Genomic DNA, 23,306 nt, shown 5'->3' with positions numbered 1-23,306 from the left:
GACCAACAGACCCCGCTGCTCTGGACGGAGACCAGTGAAGGCCGTTAGAAGCACTTTTCCGGTGATGGCTGAGCGTTACTGCGCAGCCTCCAACTGAGAGAGACGACGTAAATGTGCCGTGAGCAACGTGTCTGAAAGTTGTAAGTCTTCTGGTAGCTGTGCCAAGAGAAATCTCAATCATTCCGAATATTGCAGAGACGGAGAGCGTAGGTATATGTAAGGAGATAACATAGGCACAGGCTAATTATTGCTAACTAAAATGCTAGTTAACATTATTAATTACACTTAAACAGCTAATGTAAGTCAAAACTGCCTGCGCGCTTCTCCTGTACTATACGGTAATTCCTATACTATGCGACAGTAAGTCGTGGTTATGACACAATCGTTAGCCTATTTTTACAAAAACGTCTGCTACGGAGCCATAACGTGAGGTACAAGGTAATGGAGCCTTTTATACATTGTCGTGTTTCTTTAGAAATAAACAATGGACAAATAAAGTCTTTAAACGCTTCAGATGTAAAGTTATTCGCTGTCAAAGTGGCGCCAAAATGAATGGCAGTCAATGGAATGCTAAGAGGGTGATGGCTTATTAGCATCAAAATGGCGCCATAGGAGGTTCACAGTCCGAGGAGAAGCTTACCCCCTTGGTTGGAGGCTGCGCACTAACCCTAGCCATCACCAGAAAAGTGCTTTTATTGGCCCTCACTGGTCTCCGCCCAGAGCAACGGGATCTGTTGGTCCATTCTTATATACAGTCTATGGGTGCATTGGGGGGGACTTGGACCCTAAAATGTCTCCCTATGTCCCTGCTGAAAACATGCGCTATTGTCCTGCCTTAATTTGTCGCTTTAATTGATTGCAGATTAAGCGGTTTAGTCGATGGGACTAAAGTGATTCTTTTTTGATTAGTATTAAGCCGAATCTAGAGACTAATCTTCTCTCCAGTTCCCGGGTGAAGCACGTTGTCATGCAGCAGTCTGCTGAGGATCAGAGATCCTAACGTTAGCTGCTGTGGGAGGAAACACGGAGGCGGACCCTGATGTTAGAAGCTTTTCTTTTACGGCAATGAAAGCGGCGCTGCCCGCAGTCACAAACAGCAGCGGCTGCTGGTCGGTGTGTGTGTATCTGTCGGATCATTGCAACAACAAACGCGAGCAAACCGCACGTGTTTGCTCTGCTAACAGCGGAAGTCGGTAAGAAAGCTAATGTAAGACGGGTGACTTTAAACATGACTGAGCACGGCGACTTGATGTTTACTTTCGCTTCGTGGGGTTTTAGTGAAAAGCGAGACGTTGTTGTTGTTGTTGTTGTTGTTGTTGTTGTTATGGTAAGAGTGATGCGTTAGGGATTCACTGTTTGTTCAGCTTTTTTGAGGCCAGAAAAGTCATTTTAATCAACAGCTGGCAGGTGGATATGACTGCATACTATTTGTAACGTCAGGTGGCTAAAAGCTGTCTGGTAAATCTACTAAAAATAATAAGTAAGTGGGTGTACCGAGTTAAGGTGGATTTCTTCTGCTGGTGTAAGTTTCTTTACTGCGACTTGGATTGCTATGATGATTAATCACATTGTCAATGAATCTGCTGATTGGTTTGCCGATTAATTGTCTGACCTATAAAATACATTTTATAGGTCTGAACATACTGAAAAATGCTCATTACAGATTCCTGAAGCACAATGTGATTTTTAAATGAATTGTTTTTGTCCAACTAACAGTCTAAAACCCCAAAATATTCAGTTTACTATCACATATGATGAGGAAAAGCAGAACGTATTCTACATTTTAGAAGCTGGAATCAGAAACTGTTTGGTATTTTTGATTTAAAGGTGCTGTATATGACACTAATTTAAAGATGTCTGTGTACACGGCTCTCACCTTCTGACAAACATGAATGTTTATTTTTGTCTCACCACCAGTCCAAAATTCAGTTAACGATCACATGTGCATGGAAAAGCATCACCTTTTCACACCGAAGAAGCTGTAGTTTGGCACTTTATCTTGAAAAATGAAAAGTTAATTAATAATTTTGAATTTCATTCAAACTCAATCCTCCAGTGACCAGCTCCTACAGAGTAGCCTACATGCTCTCATACATTAACTGGATGGTGTTGTATTCATTTCTTGGTCAGCAGGAGGGGGCTCAGCCAAGAGGCCGAGTGCTGCACCTGGGACCCCACCTCCAGCCATGACCTCAGGAAATGAGAACGAGGCGCCCACTGTGACGGGCAGCACGCCGCAGAACGGAGAGAACAAACCGCCCCAGGCCATCGTCAAGCCCCAGGTCCTCACACATGTCATCGAAGGCTTTGTCATCCAGGAGGGAGCGGAGCCATTCCCCGTGTGTGTAAGTGGCCTGATTTCAGCCTCACTAGCAGCAAGACATGGTAAACAACCCAGAGCCAACACTCTGGTGTACTCGTCTGCAGGGAGCTGTCAGCAGGCACACACAAAGCCCTCTGTTACTACTACTACTACTAGTGACAGCTCACAGCTTCTGTGTGATTCAATCAGTCATTCCTTTTAGTGAGACTGTAGCTGAAGGAGGACAGATGGATGAAGGTGTGTGTAATGAGCTGCAGCCGCTCAATTATCTCAAGGCATAATGGTCCCTTCTTTTATCTGTGTCATCTTCCTTAAAATGTTATGTTATTTATAGTATATTGTTTATCCGGTTTATCTGTGCACATGTTGACATGTTTATCACCCATCTTTATTATATTCACTAAAACAAAAGCTAAATGTTGGATGAACAGCCTTTTTGTTAAGGTACAAGATAATGACTTGGGCTTGTGTTTATTTCTAGGCTTGGGGCTCACTGCCTCCTACTGGACATTTGTTGTAAATGCTCAGTATATTTACATGCATATAGGCCTGAACGCACAAAAGAATTCATGCTGTCATAAAGCATGGAAGAATGCAGTATCTACATTGCAAAGGCATTGATATGGTAGGGCTTAGGTAAGGATTAGGTGTTTATTCTATGAAATATCAAAAATTGTGAATAAATGACATGTTCAAAGAGCTGAAGGTGACCTCTTCAAATTACTCATTTTGTCTGACCAACAATCCAAAACCCTTTTTATAGGGGTATATATTCAGAACGTTAATATAGCAGCAAACAAATATTAGCTATGTAAAGATGCAGTATAGTGGAGTATGGCGTCCTGAGCAGAGAAAGAAGCCACACCCTCTCTGTGTGTTGTAATCCGAGTGTCTCTGTTCTTTGTGATAATGTTGGTGCATGTAGCCGTGAAAAGTATTTCACCTGTTGGGGAACTGAGCCGTGTGGAGGCAATCCCACGTTTCTTTTATCTTCAGTATTTTGAGTACAGCCCTTCTTACTTTGCAACAATGTCTTCGGTTGTAGTTTAATTATTAAAGGGAGCCCAAAAATTGCTACTAAATGGCTCTTATTCACATACAATCACACACAATATTGTATTATTGGATTGATTATTAATGGGTAGTCAAATAGGACACTGTTGGCCAAGTCATCAGGCTATACACATGGAAAGTAGTCTTTGCACTTCATTTTGCTGTTGTGATATTTGTCAGAATTATGGTATTCCAGTCGTTCAAATGAAGCAGTCCGACTTTGTCACTCACAGTAATCACAGCTATTGTTTCTCATTCTTGGAGCATGTCACCGTTTTTTATTTTGGTAGATTTCTAAATATTATCATCCTGTCACCAGGTGGAGCGTCTGCCCATTCTTATCGACAGCCCAAGGAAGCTGGATCATCAGCTCTCCTCAGACCCCGACAAAACCCCCGTCAGCAACGCAGCAAACACCGACTCTGAGCCTGAGGACCTGAACCAGTCAGGTGAGACCAAAAGTATTTGACAAGTACAAAAGGTTGTGTAAATCAATGGTGTAGCACTGTGCTGGTGCTCATTAAACTCCCGATGCACCGATCCCACCTTTTTCTGGGGCTTGTGAAAATTGTATTCATCGTTTTAGAAGGTGTATGAAATTGGGACATTACAATGCATCAACCTCATAACGACGGACACATTCTTAACACACAGTTAGTGCAGTAAGGGTTACTGGTGTTGTGGACAGATACAGACCTAACACTGCTGGGATAAACGATGAGCTGGTGCTGCACTTGCTGTTCTCCGCGTCGACACAGAAAAGGCTGCCTTCAGCGTAATTACATGCTTCGGCATCTCTTCACCAAACCACTTAACCTGTGCATGTCTTTTTTTCCCAGTCACAAACAAGCTAAATTATGTAGCTCCTCCAGTAGTATTTTATTTTTTTTCAACTTTATAATCTATAGAGTTAAAAATTAGCACTATCCACCAGCCAAATGCTGGTAACATATGCAAGTGGCTGGTAGATTTGCTTCACTCACCAGCCAAAAAACAATGGTAAACTATTAAGTGGCTGGTAAAGTTTGAACATTAACTAGCCATTTGTATTTGACTGGTGGACGAAAAACGTTCATTTTGAACCCTGCTCTAGATGCTAAAAGTTTGTCGTTAAAGAAATGTAACCTAAGTCCTCTCTTTCTGGAACATTCTCTCTCACACACCCTCTCAAAACTCATTATTAACCGGTTCAGTTTCACAGTAAAGGCCTATTTTTTGCCTTCACAATAAAGTGAAACATATGTAGGAAGTGGCACTAGCTTTACCCACGTTAGTTTGCCGCTGGGAATAAACAAATCGGAACAGAAAACTTTCTTTCATGTGGATCAGTGACGTTTGGATTGTACGTGATCTGCTTAAGGCCTTGTTCAGACAGACTTGAGCCTCATTCATTTTACTGTCTGTCAATGCAGTGGGGGTACCAACGCAGCAGTTTTTGGCTAAGAAACGCAAAAACGTTGGCTCATGTTTTTCTGCACCGTTGTTCGGCAACGTGCTTGGCCAGTCACATGCCTGCAAGCCCACCTTCCTGGTAATTACTTTGTAACGTGAACACCATATTTCTACTGCTTACTTAGTGAACAAAAGATAAGATACGGTAGTTGCTCCCACAACTTTCCAGAGTTGTAACATCCTGTCTGTGAGAATTACAAACCATGTGCAGTGTTTTGGCGTCTGATAGGCCATTAAACACATTTATCTGTTACACCAAATGGACTTCCTGGATCACATTTCAAGTCTCACTGGTACCTGAAACAACAGGCCCCCACTCGGGGTGGGCACGAGAAATGTTTTCCCATCGCATGACATACTCGAGGGGGAATAGATTTCTCATGGAGGGAAATGTATTTTTTTAGAACGCATCTTAAAGAGCACGGCAGCAGCAATAACGATGCCACCATACCACATATAAAAACAGTCACAGTAACCATAAGGGCTGTACCGAATAGGTCAAAGCATCAATCACAACATTGACATTCTAAATCAACAATCAAATGCTGATTGAATTCTTTGCCTCTGAAGAACGAGCTGTCCTGAGCCACTGCCCGCTCTCACTGAGGCAGAGCGAGACAGCTAGTTCGTCACTTTTCAAAGAGAAAATGTCTAATTTGAGAAGAAAAACTAATAGTTAGTGTCTGTCTTGTTTCCCTTCCTGCAGAAAAGGAGCAAGAACCCAAGCTGACCTGTGAATACTGTGGCTGGGTGGACTTTGCCTACACGTTCAAAGGCTCGAAGAGATTCTGCTCCATGGTTTGTGCAAAGAGGCAAGTCACCTCCAGTTTTATACTTCTTCTCATATGTCTTTAAACAAATACATTATGTGAATAAAGGAAAAGCTATAATAAGGACCTTTTTGTGTACAGGTACAACGTGGGCTGTACGAAGCGGATAGGCCTTTTCCATCCAGAGAGGAGTAAACCAACTAATCGCTGGCGTAGAAGATCTCAGGGCCGCTCTAGTATAGAGGCGAAGAAGCAGGTACACACACACACACACACACACACACACACACACACACACACACACACACACACACTCTCTCTCTCTCTCTCTCTCTCTCTCTCTCTCTCTCTCTCTCTCTCTCTCTCTCTCTCTCTCTCTCTCTCTCTCTCTCTCTCTCTCTCTCTCTCTCTCTCTCCTTCACTGCTGTAAAACTTCCTCATCAACAATTTACCACCCATCAGGTTTTTTTCACTGCCCGTTTTATGCCCTGCACTTTGCACGCCTCATGCTTTTTAATGAACTTCAGCATCAGTTGTGTCAGTGCCCGATTATCTCCCTCCGTCAGGAGTCTTTAAGTACTTTATGATCTTGGTAACATTTATTGGTGACCAGTAGGAATAGAGAGTTATTAGTAGAGATTTTCTGCCTACCGCACAAGTTATATAGACATCAAAAGCAATTGGATTCGCTTTTTAGTTGTTGTTTTTTTCTCTCTTGTATTTCTAGGGCGTTTTCACACCTGAAAGTCCGGACCAAGGTTCATGTTTTTGTTACATTGTATACATTTGATCCGATTCACACTGCAGTTACGCAGGCGCACTAAAGAACTATCCGTGACAAAACTCCGTCCTGTCGTCATCCCGTACGTGCGCTGCGTCTCCCAACAGTTGTAACTGATTGGTTTGTAGACGGGCTTCCCCGTCGTCTCGTATCCTCTCTCTGTCAGAGTTTTTGGCGGCTCTTTTTGTTTTGTTGCGTTGTTGAGAAGCAAGGGTTTGAGGAGCTGCAGCATTTATTCAGAGACCAACTGAAACCTACGCTGTACATTTACTACCACTTAACAAGTAAACTGCTGATTTATTCTCTGCTCTGATAGCCGACTGCTGTCTGCTCTGAGCACATTCACCCTTTTCTCTCACATACACGTAAGCACCGAGCTATTCCTCAAGGCGCTTCCCCGGTCTTATAAAACGATGATAACCTGCCAGAGCTTCCTGTAATTGGTCCAAAAGTCCGAACCATCCAAAAAGTGTTTTCATACTGCAAACGAACCGAACCATGGTTCAGTTTGGTCCGGACCGAGACCACCTATTTTGATCTGACCAAAATTTGGTCTTTTGATCCGGACCGTGGTCCGAGGCACCTTTCTCACGTGCAATTTTGGGTTCGGACCAAACTGAAAAGTCCGGACCAAATGAGGTAGGTGTGAAAACGCCCCTAGATATCCTGTGACACGACGTCCCCTGTCTTGAAATACTGAAACTTGTAATGACCACAATAGTGTTACATTTTTACATTAGAGACAAGTAGTTTAGATGACACTGAATAATGATACTGATAATGATTTTTTTTTTTCTTTTGGCTGGAGAGATTCTTTTTAAGGTTTTATAGCCAAAATGTTTTGAGTTATGTGATGCCGTAAGGTTTGGGTCTTGAACCTCCATTGGGGGGGTGCTTTTGTTTCATGTTTGGACCATGAAGTGAGTTTTATAATCCCGAGGGTTCAGCACATGACAAAGTAATTGTCAAGGCATTGGTATTGATCCATCAACCCTATCAAACCCCTGGAGGTATATTATACTCGTTTGAAGTTAGTGTACAGTATAAATCTTACTTATTGCCCCTTTTAATCTTTGCTGCGTGTCTAACACAATGTCCCAGCAGTGTTTTACTGATGAGCCAATCATTTCTCAAATGCCGAGCCTTGACGTCACGCCTGACTATTCTCCTTTTCAGAAGCTGTCCCCCTCACCACAGCAGACTCAGGGCGGTTCTGTATCCTCACCACATCCCTCACAGCCCAGTCAGGAGGAGTCCAGCCCGTGTTCGGACATGTCCAGCTACGAGGAGCCGGCGTCTCCCCTTTCGGCAGCCAGCTCTGGGTCCCTGGCCCCTGCTCCGGCCCCAGCACAGGTCCCCGTCCACCGGCATCCGAGCAGGGCCTCGGACCAGGAGGGCTGTGCTGTTAGAGATGCACCTTCACTCTGTCAGCGCTTCTTACCCAACGACCCCACCAAGTGGAATGTGGAAGAGGTTTACGAGTTCATTCGTTCATTGCCAGGTCAGAGGAGTAAACACAGACCCCTGTTTGTTCAGGAAACGCACTCCTAAAGCATGACATACAGACTCTGTTGCTTAGGAATCCTGTTTTTGGTGTGACTTAACTCTTCTTCTTCTTCTGCTGTTCATGCAGGTTGTCAGGAGATAGCAGACGAGTTTCGCTCTCAGGAGATTGATGGACAGGCCTTGCTACTGTTAAAGGAAGACCACCTCATGAGCACCATGAACATTAAACTGGGACCTGCACTCAAAATCTTTGCACGCATCAACATGCTCAAAGACTCTTAGCTGTGTGTGTGTGTGTGTGTGTGTGTGTGTGTGTGTGTGTGGAGCAGTGTAAAACTACATGATAATAGACTGACTGCACTATGACCTCGCCTTCTCCCTACTACTGAACTGGTTCCTTTAAATCTTACTTTAGCTTGCTCTCATATTCACTTGCATCTGCTCAAGAACCATATAAACTCTGTCATTCGCAAGACTGATGGTTATATTGGATGGTATATCAGAGTTGAAGCTTGAGCAAAAACACCCAGCAAGTTAAAAGATTGCCTAACTAAGCTGCCCGTCAGAAAGCTCCAAATCGCCTTTTCCTCTGCAAAGAAAAAAAATAAAGCATAGAGCCCTTACAGCAGCATTGCTTTCCTTGACCTGAGACAGTGCCGTGTTGTGTACCTATTTTGCATATTACGATCTGATCATAATGAGGGCAGAATTGCAATAACAATAATGTGTATTAATACTAGGTGTAGATGCAAAGGTCTTTATTAAATGGCATTGTCCAGAAACGCCCATATAACACAATAGCAGGTGTAAATGGGGTCTCGGATTTTTGCTGGGGAAACAAAAAAACTGGAGAAGTTCAAAGGAAAAACGGAAGAAAGTTGAAAGAACAAGTCGTGCCAAAGTGCACTACCTGCTCAGTTGTGCCTGGGTTGGGTTAGGTCATACTGCAACACAGTCCTTACTGAATTAAGGCATTGAGACAAATGTGATTGATGTCTAAATTAATTATTATTATTATTATGAGATGTTTTTTTGTACAGCTTTGTCAGTGTGTGAATGTAAGAGACATTTCTCTGTATGTGACTGGGAACAGAAGATTGCATTCATTTATGTTCTCATTTTTAATTAAGTAGATGCTCCTTTTGCCTTTTCTCACAAAACTCACAGCTCTTGAATACAAAGCTTGAATGCAGAGAAATCGTTTTCACAGTTCTTTTGTGACATCGATTATGCTTTCATGAATTTCTCACCAGTTTTTCTCCTGTAGATCTAAACTGCATACAAATGATTTTTTTCACCGCTTTTTCAAAATGATTTACTAAATATGATATTGATTTATTGTCTCAGTTTCATAGGACAATAAGTTTTCTGAGGAACAATTCGGGTGTGCTGCTCTCTTCACACAGCCCGGCTTTTGGCACTTATTTTCCTTTTGCTTTAATGTTAGGAGATACTCCACCTAAAGGGAAACTGGCATTTGTGCAGCAATGCTAACACGTTTATATGTACATAGCAGCTAAAGTGAGAAGAAAGTTCTAAGCTGGTGTTTTTTTAAGTTATCCTTGTTATTTTAACAGAAATGTAATTTTCAATATTTTGAAATATGCAAATGTATAAATACCAGTTTTTTGTTTTTCCTAACAAAATATGTTCAAAACTATTTGTTTGTGGTTGTGATGGAAGGTCAACCTTTATAAAAAAAGGCTTTGTCAAATGCTTGTATTTATCAAAACAGTTTGTTACACAACCTTTTACAATTATAAATAATTTGCAATACAGTTCTGTCTTAGGCCATTTTGTGTTTGTCTGTGTGAAAGGAAATGTCAACTTCCGTCTCAGTGCCTTCTCAAAGGCATTCATCGTTTCTGGTTTGTAAGAAAACAATCCAAAACCCAAAGATAATCCGTTTACAATTGTGTAAAAGAGAGCAAAAGCAGCAAATAGGTCTAGTTACAAACAACTTCCTGTTTCGTGGCGTAACATTAATATTCGACCCCTCGTCAAGCCCACCGCCAATCGACGAAAGCTCAAAAGCAATGTAGCGTTGCCAACGTCTTTAGTAATTAGTTTTGTACTGAACAATTATTAAGTCAATTGGGTTACTGTAAGAGTAAACTAAAGTACAACGTCTGCAAATTGTCAAAAACGTCCAAAATTGCCCAGTAAATTTAAAATGGCTAACTTTCTTTTGCATTTAGGGTATGGCTCCAAGAGTCTTTTTTTTTTTTTTTTTTTTTTTTGTAAATCTGGGCATATGCCTACAAAATTCCATACACCTTCTTTGAAATTTTGTAGGGGGCGCTATCGAACCATTTATTATACCCATGCACGAGACCTATAAAATATAAAAACTTTTACCGGTTCTGCTTGATCAAATGTTTACGCGTTTTCACGCACCATAGTCCCTCAAAAATACAATTACTGTGCATAATAATAATCCTATAGGGCTTTCGACGACCGATGTTGTCGGGCCCTAATTCGCTTCTTTAAAGCCGGCTCTGGCATCTACAATAGTACTGTTTGTGATGACTTTCCGTCATAGATATATCTATGACTTTCCATCCTCTGTATGTCTCTAGCTGTATTCGAAATCGTTCCCTATCACGGAAATAGTGCACGATGCCTTCTCGAAGTTCCTGTTTTAAAGGAAACGCGACACTTCCAGCTGTGGCATAATTGTCTCATTATACAATGACCCATTTATACAAACACACCGACAGCTTTCCATTTTGTTTCCACTGAACTACAATGGAAGTACAAACAAGGGATAGGTACGATGAGCTTTCTTTCAGACGCAGTGATCTCGTGATCTGCGGTGTTTGTATCTGTTGGTTAATACAGTACTGACACACCCACTGTTTTGATTTGAGATCGGACTAAACCAAATTAAGCCGTCGTCTTTTTCTGTATTCACTATAGTAATAAATACAAGTCAACCATTTAATACATTTATACCATGATTTTGTATCACGATATAATCGCACATACAGGTTTAGATCAAGTGCCAAACCGATAACAATAGCTGCCATGATTTAACTCCCCCCCCCTATATCCTGATTTAGAATGGATTAGCCCAGGTTCAAACTTGACCAAAAAGGTTTTTACGTTGACGTTGTGTCAAAATAATACATCCATCCATTGTTGCTGTGTCGTAGTTAATGTTAGCTAGCTAGTTTGTGTAACGTTTCAGTCAGTACATTTACATTTTCATCTTTTTAAGTCTTAATAAATTCACCGAAATACCAACAGCAGGTAAAAAAAAAAGTATCTTAATTTTAAACTTGTTTTTATTTTTAATTAACAAGGTTTAAGCTATTTTATGTAATGGAAACGTTATGACCATGAACTTTGTTTTTTTTCAATGGTGGAAAGTATCATTAACTAACGTTAACGTTACATGTAATTAACCTAAGTAACTTACTGTGAAGTTAGTACGATCTTGAGGTACTTTTACTTTACTTAGCTAAGTATTAACAGCTTCTGCTCCACTAACGATAGATACACGTAGGAGGCAAATACTGTACTTCTTGTTACATTTATTTGATAACCGCAGTTATTATAATTTTTACATACTCAGATGAATACTATAATAACATATAATAGATTCTGATGTATTATTCATAGATAAGACATTGATCCTTTGGGGGAAATTCACAAGCTAGCTACAGCACCAGCATGGTAACGTTTACTGTTACAACCTATTTACAGTTAGCCCCACCTTTACATTTACACATGAATGCATCAATAATTAGCTACTATCCAATGATACAATGTACATTATTCAGATTTGAGCCATTCAGCATAATGAGTATACTTTTACCATTTACATGTTGATGTACAATTTTTATAGAGCTACAACTAACGATTATAATCATTGTCAATTAATCTGTCGATTATTTCCTCGATTAATTGTTTGGTCTATAAAATGTCCAAAAATGGAAGTCCATCAGTGTTTCCCAAAGCCCAAGTTGACGCCCTCATATGTTTTGTTTTGTCCACAAGTCAAAGTTATTCAGTTTGATGTGATAGGAGGAGTGACGAAACTCACATTTAAGAAACTGGAATCAGATTGACAATTGTTTTAATAAAATAATGACTTCAATTGATTAATTGATTACAAGAATAGGTTGGTGATTAATTTGATAGTTGCGCTGTAGAGCTCTACAATTTTAAATGCGTTACTTTTACTTTTCACAGAGTATTCCTACACTGTGGTATTGTTACTTTTACTTCAGTAAAAGTCAAGATCTGAGTACTTCTTCCACCACTTTTTTTCCGACTGTAAACTCACATTTAAACTGCCATTATAGCAATGTTTGTTGAGATATATTAATGTAGATATTATAGATTAATATTCTGTCAGTGGAGTAATCTATTCATCTTCAAATAATTTCACACATTGTGGCCAGTTTCACCAAGAGTAATTTAAATGTCTAGGCTGTTGCTGAAATGCCAAATCAAAGAGACAAGGCCACTGATGATTCCCCCTCTGACCTCCCCTGTCTGGAAAAACTTGACTCTCCCACAGGTATGAAGCTTTATTATGGCAGTTTTTGTTTTCAGGCACGTTCAGGGACCATTAGTAATTGAATTATTACAACCGTGGCAGTTTTAATTATCTGAGGGTGTGTGTGTGTCCTGTCTGTGGTGTCAGGGAGCCCACCCACTGTCTCATTATCCAGTCTGATGGAGCTGGAAAATTGTGTTTCCAACCTGAACCTTGCGCATGAGATAGTGCTGAACAAAGACTTCTGCTTCAAACCCAGGAGCCCTCCGACAGACAGGCAAGAAAAAACAAGATTCAAAAATTAATTGAGTTTAGTTTTTTTTTTTTTCCTTTTTTTTTTTAACCGTTTTTTCTTTCTGTAGCCTGGAAGGCAGAGTGACGGAGATAGTTCACCGGGCGTTTTGGGACAGTCTTCAAGAGCAGCTGAACAACGATCCTCCAAACTACAGTCATGCTGTCATTCTGCTGCAGGAAGTCAAGACTGTAAGTGTGTATGGCATCAGATCAGAGGCATTAGTGGCAGAGGAGTATGGTCTAGTGAGACCTCTGAGCCCAGTCTTTCTCATATGCTTTGAAGATCAAAACCAGAGTGTTTACAGTATGGACAGATGACACATAAACGCGAAATGGCCAACCTTGCAGGCTTATTAGAGCTATCTGCTATTCACAGGGAAATAAATATAACATTAAAAATTTAATTAGTAATAAAATCTAGAGATGAAACATTTTTATGCCAGATGAATCTATTATTAATAGTGATATACAGCATAAAAGAACAGAATATCTACATTGCAAAGAAAGTATTATGGTATGTTCAATTGGTGTTTTAACACGTTAATCGCGATGTGATTAAGGGCCGAGCATAACGGGTTAATTTTTTTTAATCGCATGCCGGCATTTATTAATTTATTTTACACTTCACTCGGCTTTGCGTCGTGCCTAACAGGCTACTATTTTGCAGCACCGTTACTTATCATCAAGCTGCCACTTCCTCGTAACACATCCTGCTGCTGCAGAGAAAGACATAACTCATAAGCAATAACTCTGAATGGCGCTTTTTATTTTCCAAAACTCGTAGACAAGTCGAAAGCCATATGCACATTGTGTAAAGCCGAATTGAAATATCACGAAGCACGTCAAGCTTGAGCTACCACCTACGGAGCTAAGCATATAGTTCAGTTAACTCATTAGCATTCGCATTATTAAGGTAATAGTTTGCCAGAAAGGGAATGAGCGTATTCCCCAAAATGTCAGAGTTAGATGAGAAGATTTATGCCACTCTTATCATATCTGTGCGGTAAATATGAAGCTACCGCTAGGAGCCGGTTAGCTTAGTTTAGCATACGGGTGAAACAGCTAGCCTGGCTCTGTCCAAAGCTGACAAAATTATTAGCTCATTGTATATTGTGTGTTTAATCTGTTAAAAAAACAACAACAAAGAAGTGTAAAATGACACGTTGTGGTTTTATGCGGGGTTATAAGTCAAGTTATTTCTTGGCCAGGCACAATCACTTCCTTGAGTCTTGACTGGTTGCCTTGCCGCGAAATGTTTTTTCCTACTATGGCCACCCTAAGACACTATTCTGCTGCTTCAACAGCAGCTCGATTGGTTGGGGTTAGGCATTGACCTCGAGTGGTTAAGGTTAGGATAGCCGATTGGTCAGGGGAGAGGACCTGTACAAATCGGGTTACGTTATCTTGCGTAAGCATGGACGCCTGGCCAATAGTAGTGTGTGAATGCTATTGAAGGGCGGGTCTTGGCGTGGCCATCCCATTGTGACCGCAAGACTTCAGTGGTATCAGTCGTCTCATCTAACTCTTGGCAAGAAAGCAAATTTTTTTCCCAAAAATGTCAAACTACAGTATTCCTTTAATCTATTAATACACATCTTTGGCATTACTGTACTGGATTTTTTTGTCACTTATCTGCCAACATGTACACACCAACACCAAAATACCTGTTTTAGGCTAAAACGGCCAGTAATATCAACCTGTTGATTCATCAGTCGAGTTCTACGAGGGATTATATTTTCAGTTAATCGGGTAAACTGACATTTTCTGTATGTATACTACACTAAAGGCCGCCTCATATTTTCCTTTTAGATCCTTCAGTCCCTGCTGCTACCCGCTCACGTCAGACTGAGGTCTCAGCTGGACGAGGTGCTGGACATGGAGCTGATCCAGCAGGAGGTCGATCACGGAGCTCTGGATCTCCACAGACTGGCGGGATACATCATCAGCACCATGGCATCTTTATGTGCACCCGTGCGAGACCCAGCGGTCAGGGCACTGAGGGACCTCAGGGACCCTGTGGAGCTCCTGAGGTGAGGGACAGGTTAACACTAGGGATGAGCGAGTACAGCATTATCTGTATCTGTATCTGTTAACCATATGAATTATTTGTATCTGTATCTGTACTCGGACTGGGCGGGGCCTAACCCGGAAGTGGGTCGGGTTGTCTTGAAATGGGCGGGGCTTTAACCGGTATGTTATTTTAAGCATGCAATTGATATGGGTTGATCAGAAATTGTTATATTTATTGCTGATTAGAAAACTATTTACATGACAGCATCAGCATTGAGCTTCAGATCAATGGTTTTGATCACTATAACAAACAAACTATATACAGAACAAGTTTTGCAACAATGAATACAACACATGCGGTTGCAATTATGAAGTAAAATGTAATGAACAAGAGTTTTCATACTCAACATAACTTTCTTTTTTTAACTTTTAATTTTTTTATGATCAGTGTGATTTTTTTTTTTTTTTTTTTGGTTCTTTTTTATTTCCACACCAGGTATATGTGTGTGTGTGAGTGTGAATGATGAGGATTTTTATTCAATCCGAGCACAGATATTGACACGTATTACTCGTATAATACTCGTACTCGGCAAAAGTGCTTTATTCGTACTGGATACTCGTTTCAGCCGAGTATCCGGCTCAACTCTAGTTAACACCACCGTTACAGACAAAGCTTGTGTCTACTATGGTATGAATAAATAAACCCAGTTTATTTGACCCATTTTTAGACATATCCAGGGTCTACAGTAAATACTCTTTATCTGCTTAATATTATAATATATTTTAAGTTTATTAAAGGTGGTCTGTATAAAGTTCACTGACATATTGTGCACATTCCTTCTACTCTTATTTAGAGCCACTAGAGTGCAGCAGGTTATATATAATTGTGTTAGTGTGCCTGTTACTTTGATGCAGCCCTATGACAAGGTAACCATCAGTTTCTCTGAAAGATAATTAAGCAGCGCTGTTTGACCAACCCAGAAAATAGGTTTACTAAATCAGTTTGCAAAAACTAAAAACTTTTCTTTTTAGTTGTTATTGATTTGTATATCGTCGTCTTGGTTTTTTCTTCTTCTTGGAGAAGTGCTACATAAATAAAGTGTGCTTGCTTCCATTTTTTAATTTTTCATCCCAAAAGCTGTTTCACCCAAACCTAATTCCCCTGCCCTTCCCTTAGGGAGATCTTCCATGTTTTGGGTCTGATGAAGACCGACATGGTTAACTTCACCATCCAGAGCCTGAGGCCTCACCTGGTGCAGCAGGCCGTGCAGTACGAGAGGGCCAAGTTCCAGCAGATCCTGGACAAGCAGCCGGGTGAGGAAGGGTGTTTGAATCTCTAGCCTGACTGCTGCAGTGTGAGTGATAGATGATGAAGGTGACTTTGTGACTGTGAAATGTATGGTCCTTGGATATTTCCCTTTTCAATTAAACTGATTTTGACCCTTGTCTCTCTATAGCACCATCCTGCCATTTTTCAGCTTCCCATAGATTGAGTGCAGAGCTGGACTGCTAATCAGTGACCTCTGGCTGTTCTGGCTCAGCTATTCTGTCTAAGTACAGCTGGCTAATCTGAGTTTTTCTAAAAGAGTGTCCCCCAAAATACATTTTGTTAGCAAATGAATTAATGTGGTAGGATAGGACAGTATATATTTTCTCTGCATACTAACACTATATTAGTTTTTATAGCAGAAGGTGTCAGTTTTTTTCAAAAGGTAATTTCCTCATCTTGATGCAACTGTGCTGTAAACATAATATAACTGGTTTTATTCCACATACTCCCAAACATACACTTAAAACCCACACTAGATTCTTTTGAAAAAAACACAACTACATCCGTCTGTATCACTCAAAACACTCTTCTAATTCAGTGTTGTTGCAGTAGATCTTAATCATGTGCAACTGATGTCTATGTCATGTATATTTGACTGTTTTTCTTCAGCTTCTCTGGACGATACCACCGCTTGGCTTCAGGCTGCAGCGTCAGAAGAGGCGGCGGCCGCCACAGCTCGGTCTGAGTCTCCCAGTCCTGACAGCCGAGGTCCTGTCAGCGCCACCGCTGTCCTCAACCGGGCCTACATGAGTCTGCTACACTGGGACGGGCACGGCCAGAAATATCCCGAGGTCAGCTGCAGCCCGCAACAATTACATCACACTACGCTTTGGCTTTCATTCGAGTGATATTTTATTGATTATAAGGAAATGTTCATTCTCCCCACATACTCCTCATCACCCTGCTGATGTGAAAGCATGTGACAAGACATTAGAGCTCATGCGGCACCTTTCCAGTCTGATTTAATGACAGGGTGTCATTAAATCAGACTGTCAGATGAACTCATCTACTCCTTCATCAACATCACTCATTTCAAATGTCTTCATCTGAACTGATTTTAAAGCTGTGATAGGCACTTTATTTTTGCCGTCATTGGGCAAAAATTCCATTATAATCTTTCAGCACATGGTAATTGAAGTGGTCTGAGAGAAAACTAGACTTCACTGCAATTCCTCTGGTCTCTGTTTGGAGGCTTTTTACTAAATCTAGCCTGTGAGGGGAGACTTTAGGTCAATCTACGGTCATTCATAGAGAGAGAGAGAGAGAGCTTTCCTATTGGCTGTTCTGCGCTGTTTTTTGCCCATGCGACAGAGAGGGTAGAGCTGCAGGGAGAGAAGGAAATCTCACTCTACTTTTTTTACTCCATTTTTTGCATTCTACCCCACTGCAGCTTTAACACTATTACTTATATAAAATTAGAAATTGTTAGCCTACAGTAACACTTTCCTTCAAATAAACTGCAAATGTTTAGGTGGGTTTGTCAAGTTTGCATTTGTATAACTACCACATATGTGAGCTGTTTATCCATTACTTTTAGCTAACTATTGGAACCATTTTTCCATTTCTTTTAACAATGTGAACTGTGCAGCCATTACTTTTAGCCAACTAGTTAAACCTCTCTGCTCATTTCTTAACTAGTTTTCATATTATAATATTTCATATGTTTCTTTAATCAAAATGTAATTTCTATTTTATTCCAATAAGAAATACTCTACACTCTTTCCTCTAACCTCCTGGCAAATGCAAAAGTGGCCCTTCGGGTCCAGGTAGCCCCGGTTGTGTATATCACTATATTATCACAATATCCAGTGCAACGTTGTGTATCCAAAACCCAGAATGTTGTCATCTAGATGTAGCTGTGGGTTTTCTTCAGAAAGGCTGATTTAAAGGGGTGGTTCAGAATTTTGGACATAGGACCTCATTTCCAAGTTAGCCAGTGTGTTATTTATCAGTGGAGACAGTTTTCAACACTTTTCATCCAGTCCTTCCAGTTGCAGAGTTTGCTGGTGCTAGGCTAGCGCAAATCAACAGTCTCTGCTAGCCTGCCACTAAAAACAGTCTTACCCACTCCACAGTACACCCGAGGCAAATAAATTATAACGCCAGACTATCGATGTAAATGTCTGTTGATAGCATAATGTTTGAAATAAAACTACCCTTGCATCACATTGCAATAGTTACACTTTGTTCCCTGTAGTTGGTAACATAGGCTACAGCAGCGACGGAGTGATATTACCTAGGCTAGCGGTTAGCCCAGCCAGGTATCTATCAAGAGTGTAGCTATACCGTTAGCTAACGTTATCACTCTCCACAATGCATTGAACTGTAATGTTATCTCCACTAACGTTGTCAGTCTCAATCTATCAGTAGCAGCTAGGCTAACGTTATGAAAGGGGCTAGCTTTATTAACTAGTGTAGCCTACCAAAAGTTATTACCTGTTCATCAGTAGCTGTTGGTGCATCTGGAAAGATGGATGGAACCACATTCGTTGTCAGTGACTTGTGGTCCTTTAGATTGCGGGGGTTTTCAAAGTCGTCTGGTCTAAAATGATCACTACTAACTACTACTTGAGTAGAGTCTTGGCTGGTGCCTTGATTTCCAAGCCAGCAGCAAGAAGCCACAGTTGGTTCCTTTCTGGATCTCACAATGGACATTTGTGGAAACTTTGAGGTGCCCATCTGTTTAATTTATTTTTACAATTTCTAAATGCACACTGAAACACCATGTTGCCTAGTCCTTAATTTCCAATCCAATGTTTCAATACCAATGTACTAGGCTACTACTAGGTGTCTCGACTGGAGTGCGCTTCTCTGTTTACTTTTTGGCGCAGTACTACTAACCAGAGCAAAGTAAAATTCCACCGCTGCTGAGAAAATAGTCCCTCAAAATGTAATGCGATCATTGAGATGCAAGGGTAGTTTTATTTCTAACATTATTCTATCAACACAGATATTTACATCGATAGTCTGGCGTTATAATTTATTTGCCTCGGGTGTACTGTGGAGTGGGTAAGACTGTTTTTAATGGCAGGCTAGCAGATACTGTTGATTTGCGCTAGCCTAGCACCAGCAAACTCTGCAACTGGAAGGACTGGATGAAAAGTGTTGAAAACTGTCTCCACTGATAAATAACACACTGGCTAACTTGGAAATGAGGTCCTATGTCCAAAATTCCCCTTTAAGCTGCAAATTCCCTGTGATTAACCGTTTTGACACGTGACCCTGATCTCCACACACAGACTGTGCTGATGGACCGAGCCCGCCTGGACGCTCTGGGCCAGCGGCTCCAGATGCTGGTCCTGGAGGCATCGGTGCTGCTCCTGACCAATGCTCAGTGTGGCGGCGCCGTTTTCTCCCTGCAGGGCTTTGTAGGTAAACTCAGGCAGTCCGTCACTGTCCTGCTGGAGGGCAGTCACACCAGGTAAGAGGAGGATTTGGCGATGCATGTACTGCCTGTCATGGGGAACAGGTATTGTATGAGAAGGAAACCAATCGAGGTGACAGGAGACAACTAGCTTGTCAGAACGGATCCAGCTAACCTCATTCTTTCTGTTCAAGAGAAGCCCCGTCATGATTAGTGGATAAATGTAGAACAGCGGCCTGTGATATTCAAGGCCGGCTCACACTCCAGGCTGCAATAAAACATTAGCACAGGCTACATCTCCCTTAATCACCTTTATTAAAATGTAATTTATTTAATCTAAACCTGAGAGACCTAGATGTTATTAAAGACCCTTATTTATCGACTGCCATGAGTCCCTGGTCTCTTTGCTCAACACTCCTTATAAATGGATACATTCATAGGCCTGTGACCTAATACACATCTAATGAGCCCTGCTGGTAATCTGTCTAATGCGGGTTTCTGGTGCTGCAGGGAAGCTGACCTGAAGGGGGCGCTGCTGGGGCTCGGGGAGACAGTGCTGCAGCTGGTGACCCAAGCTGTGAGCGGCCACGAAGGAGCAACCCTGCCTCAGGAGAGCCAGGATCTGCTGAAAGGACAAATATCTGAGCTGTGGAAGCATAACAATCCTGTCCGCACACTCATAGGTCAGCTAAGCAAAAGAGGCCTGATTCAAAGATTAATTGAAGCACAAATGGGGGTGGGGGATTTAAGTTTTCCAGTATTTTTTTGGATATAGGTGGTTGTTATGTTTTAACTTAATTTAAGGTGTGGTTTAGAAAATGTAGGGTGATAAAAACAACCCCTTCAAAGCTATGTGAATTCTATTTTGACAAAGAGATTTCAGCATAGTTTAGTCTGTAAAAAGCTGGCAGTTTGGGGATGCACCATTTTTACTCGACAGGAGAAACATGCCTCGCAACTAACGTTTAGCAGCAAATCTTCACATTTGAGGAGCTGGAACCAGAGGATTAATTACTCAAATAATTAATTGATCATCAAAATAGTCACAGGATAATGCGGCGTATGGTAGTATACTTTAATCTGTAGGAGAGAACATGCGCTATAATGTCATTTAGTTTGGGTAATCACATGTCCACGTGGATGTTTTTAAACTTGGATGTGTGCTGCTGCAGAGAGCCGACTTCTTTGCTTCTCTCTTTCTCTCTCCCTGTCTCTCCCTCCACCCCCTCACCCCTCTCTGGATCAAACAGGAGAAAGGGTACAGGGCTTCCTCCAGGCAATGCTGCAGGGCGGCCCCTCTAATAGGAGTCCAGAGCTTCCCACTCCCCTCAGGCTGGTGAGCGCTGAGCTAGCTGACCTGGGGACCGCCTTTGGGCAAATCGTCCACTTCAACCGGACGGTCTTTGGTCCCTTCTACGCACCCATCCTCAGGAAACTGCTGTTCCCACCAGGAGAGGCCGAGACCGGGGAGGACTCGCGCCAGGCTGAGGGCGAGCCAGACAACCTCCGGTGACTTTAACATAAGATGCCATTTGCGATTGAATGTGTCGCTACAGAGTGTAAATACTGGGAGCGGGGAATGTTTTAAGGGAAAGACATTTATAGTCTGCAGAAAAAAAATTATATTACTATTATATTTTTTTCAGGTGTTTAAACAAACACATCTAACGCAAAGCATGAGGCAGGTACTTAATTATTACTGCATTGGTGCATCTTAACCATACATTTGAGTGCACAAACATTAGGAAAACTAACAGACTGTGTAAAACAAAATGAGTAGTAGTTTTCACCCGGACAAGAACAACAAACAGTTTGTAGTGTGTTAATGAAAAGAGTCATAACAAGAGATTGATTGAGGTTCTGAAATGTTTCAAGAAGCTCAAAAGCCTGGAAAAACTATTTGTTTTTGGTTTTCAGTTTACTTCATCTCATGGTAAACACCCTCAGGAAAAACATTAAGTACCAAAGATTATGCTAGATAGTTTGTAAATAACTTTTAATATGTAGCTGGTTTCTCTTATTATTATTATATTGACATATGTTTATGTAGCACTAGGGCTGGGCGATATGGCCTAAAAAAAAAATCCCAGATAAAAAAAAAAAAAAAAAATCCGATTTAAGATTTAAATCGATACACACACTTAAAATCAATCTGCAGATGACAAAGAAATTGTTCAAAACAAGTTTTAACTTTATTTTGTTTTGACTCATACACACACACGCACACACAGATGGGGCATGTATACCATTATGATTATTCATGCCAATTTTGTGGAAATATAAATTGGTTTCAGTGTTTTCCCTACCATTGTTTTGAAAGAATGACAACATTATAGAATTATGCTATATATTCAACAGCAACAAAACGGATGCGTGAGTTAAAGCTGTTTTCACACATACAGGTAATTCACTTCTCGTTCCTCGCGAAAAGTTCAAATCATTTTGACTTTAGTCGCGCAACCTTGCCCCTATTTTCACCTGTTGCTGAGTAACGTACATTAACATCCCATGGTCTCATGAATGTAGCATACCTGTAGCAAGCTCCTTCGTAGTAACTAGCGGTGTAAAAAAAAAAAAAAAAAAAAAACGTCGAAGAGGAGCTCCGTGCTACAGAGCGGCGATTGCTAGTTGTTTAAGCCGCTACAGACCTCCGTCACAGCTCGGTCGTATCAGCGGCATTTAGTAGATGTGTTGAGCCGAAAAAGAGTTCCTCAACACCGCCTCTGGTGCTCCGCATGGTGCTCCGTCAGGTCAGCTGTAGTTGGTGGTTCAGTTATCCGAGAATAGGTGACTGTCAGCCGGGTACAGAGCACCGCGAGCTGCTGGTCATTTCAGCGGAGATTACAGTTAAGTAAGTAATGAAACGACAAGTTAAGAAAATAACTAATGTTAGCCCCTGTCGCTGCCATGTTGTTTGTGTATCTCTATGGCAAACGCGGGGCATCCGTCGGCGGATGTTAAGGAGAAAACCGATTTTCATTTAAACAAATCGACGTTAAGTACACATTTGAGTTAATCGATAAAATCCATTTATCGCCCAGCTCTATGTTGCACAGACAGTGTGCACCTTTTTCTGAATTAACAATTGTTTTTTTTATTTTTATTTTTACTTTTATTTTTTTTGCACCTCTGATAATAAACCAAAACTATACTTAATGTTTCCCCTACAGCTGCTGGTCTTAGTGGGTGGTGTACCAAACAGGCGCTTATTTGTCAATAAATATCAAGTATCAATTTTCTATTTTGTTTCAGCAACCTCAATGAACTCAACTAAACACTTTAAAATACAGGTATCAAAATGAATAAAGTAATCACCGTTTACCTCGATGGCTTTTAAACAATATTCTGGAAAAAACAATTACTAGATACACTTATAACGGGCTAAACTAAACACAAAAGTCAACATGACATCACGATTTTGCGTAAACATACACGCCACTTTCCTAAAGCCAAGTGGCGTGTTATCTGTACGCATTTTGAGCTATCCGCGTGTATGTTTACGCCCTATTGACAATGAGGACATACGTCATGGTAGCTTGCTGTCACGTAACAATTTGGGAGGTGTCTGAGCCCGCCCACCATTTTGGGATCCTACGCTATCGGTTGCCAGGGACAACAGTGTAAGAGCGACACATACACGGAGCAGGAAAGACGGCTGGAGGAATTAGCATCACGGCGAACGGATTGGGTTTAGGAAAACAATAACGGGGTTGGATTTAGTAACAGAAGAAAGCGACAGTTGAGTTTAGGAAACGTGACACGCGGGACACGATCCCCGGTCTCCTGGGTGAAAGTCCTGTTTGACCCATCCAACCTCCCTACGCGGATTTTCGCCCTTTGATACTACTCGCTACGGCGTAAATTCACACGCAATCGCAAGGTAATGTAAGTCAATGGAGGCCAAACAGCGTTGATA

General features: G+C 41.3%; 2 protein-coding genes across 7 annotated transcripts in view; both read left to right on the top strand.

The window, feature by feature from the left end:
* Window positions 1-9,663, top strand: part of phc2b (polyhomeotic homolog 2b (Drosophila)) — a 39,090-nt gene extending 29,427 nt beyond the window's left edge. For 4 of the 5 annotated variants that reach the window (XM_031301950.2, XM_031301949.2, XM_031301948.2 and 1 more), the window contains exons 10-15: window positions 2,131-2,345; window positions 3,696-3,825; window positions 5,535-5,640; window positions 5,740-5,854; window positions 7,556-7,880; window positions 8,013-9,663. In XM_031301950.2, the coding sequence (XP_031157810.1) occupies window positions 2,131-2,345; window positions 3,696-3,825; window positions 5,535-5,640; window positions 5,740-5,854; window positions 7,556-7,880; window positions 8,013-8,167 (1,046 nt within the window). In that variant the 3' untranslated portion in view covers window positions 8,168-9,663. The remainder of the gene's footprint in view (window positions 1-2,130; window positions 2,346-3,695; window positions 3,826-5,534; window positions 5,641-5,739; window positions 5,855-7,555; window positions 7,881-8,012) is intronic. The other variant, XM_031301947.2, reaches the window with a different exon arrangement.
* Window positions 9,664-10,968: 1,305 nt separating this feature from the next.
* LOC116051488 (T-complex protein 11-like protein 2) lies at window positions 10,969-22,629 on the top strand. 2 transcript variants are annotated; one of them, XM_031301944.2, is made up of 11 exons: window positions 10,970-11,137; window positions 12,323-12,413; window positions 12,540-12,669; window positions 12,755-12,875; window positions 14,496-14,716; window positions 15,874-16,010; window positions 16,636-16,817; window positions 19,266-19,447; window positions 19,901-20,073; window positions 20,641-21,430; window positions 22,432-22,629. In XM_031301944.2, exons 2-10 carry the CDS (start codon window positions 12,335-12,337, stop codon window positions 20,901-20,903), a joined length of 1,488 nt encoding a protein of 495 aa, XP_031157804.1. In that variant the 5' UTR covers window positions 10,970-11,137; window positions 12,323-12,334; the 3' UTR covers window positions 20,904-21,430; window positions 22,432-22,629. The 2 variants fall into 2 exon arrangements, with proteins under 2 accessions (XP_035858456.1, XP_031157804.1); XM_036002563.1 differs by lacking the exons at window positions 20,641-21,430; window positions 22,432-22,629 and adding an exon at window positions 20,195-20,613 and having other exon boundaries at window positions 10,969-11,137; window positions 19,901-20,126.
* The last annotated feature ends 677 nt before the right edge of the window (window positions 22,630-23,306 follow it).

Source organism: Sander lucioperca, chromosome 6 (genome assembly GCF_008315115.2).
Source record: "Sander lucioperca isolate FBNREF2018 chromosome 6, SLUC_FBN_1.2, whole genome shotgun sequence".
NCBI lineage: Eukaryota > Metazoa > Chordata > Actinopteri > Perciformes > Percidae > Sander > Sander lucioperca.
The sequence above is the reverse complement of the archived record's forward strand: the minus strand, read 5'-3'. Positions and strand labels throughout refer to the sequence as shown.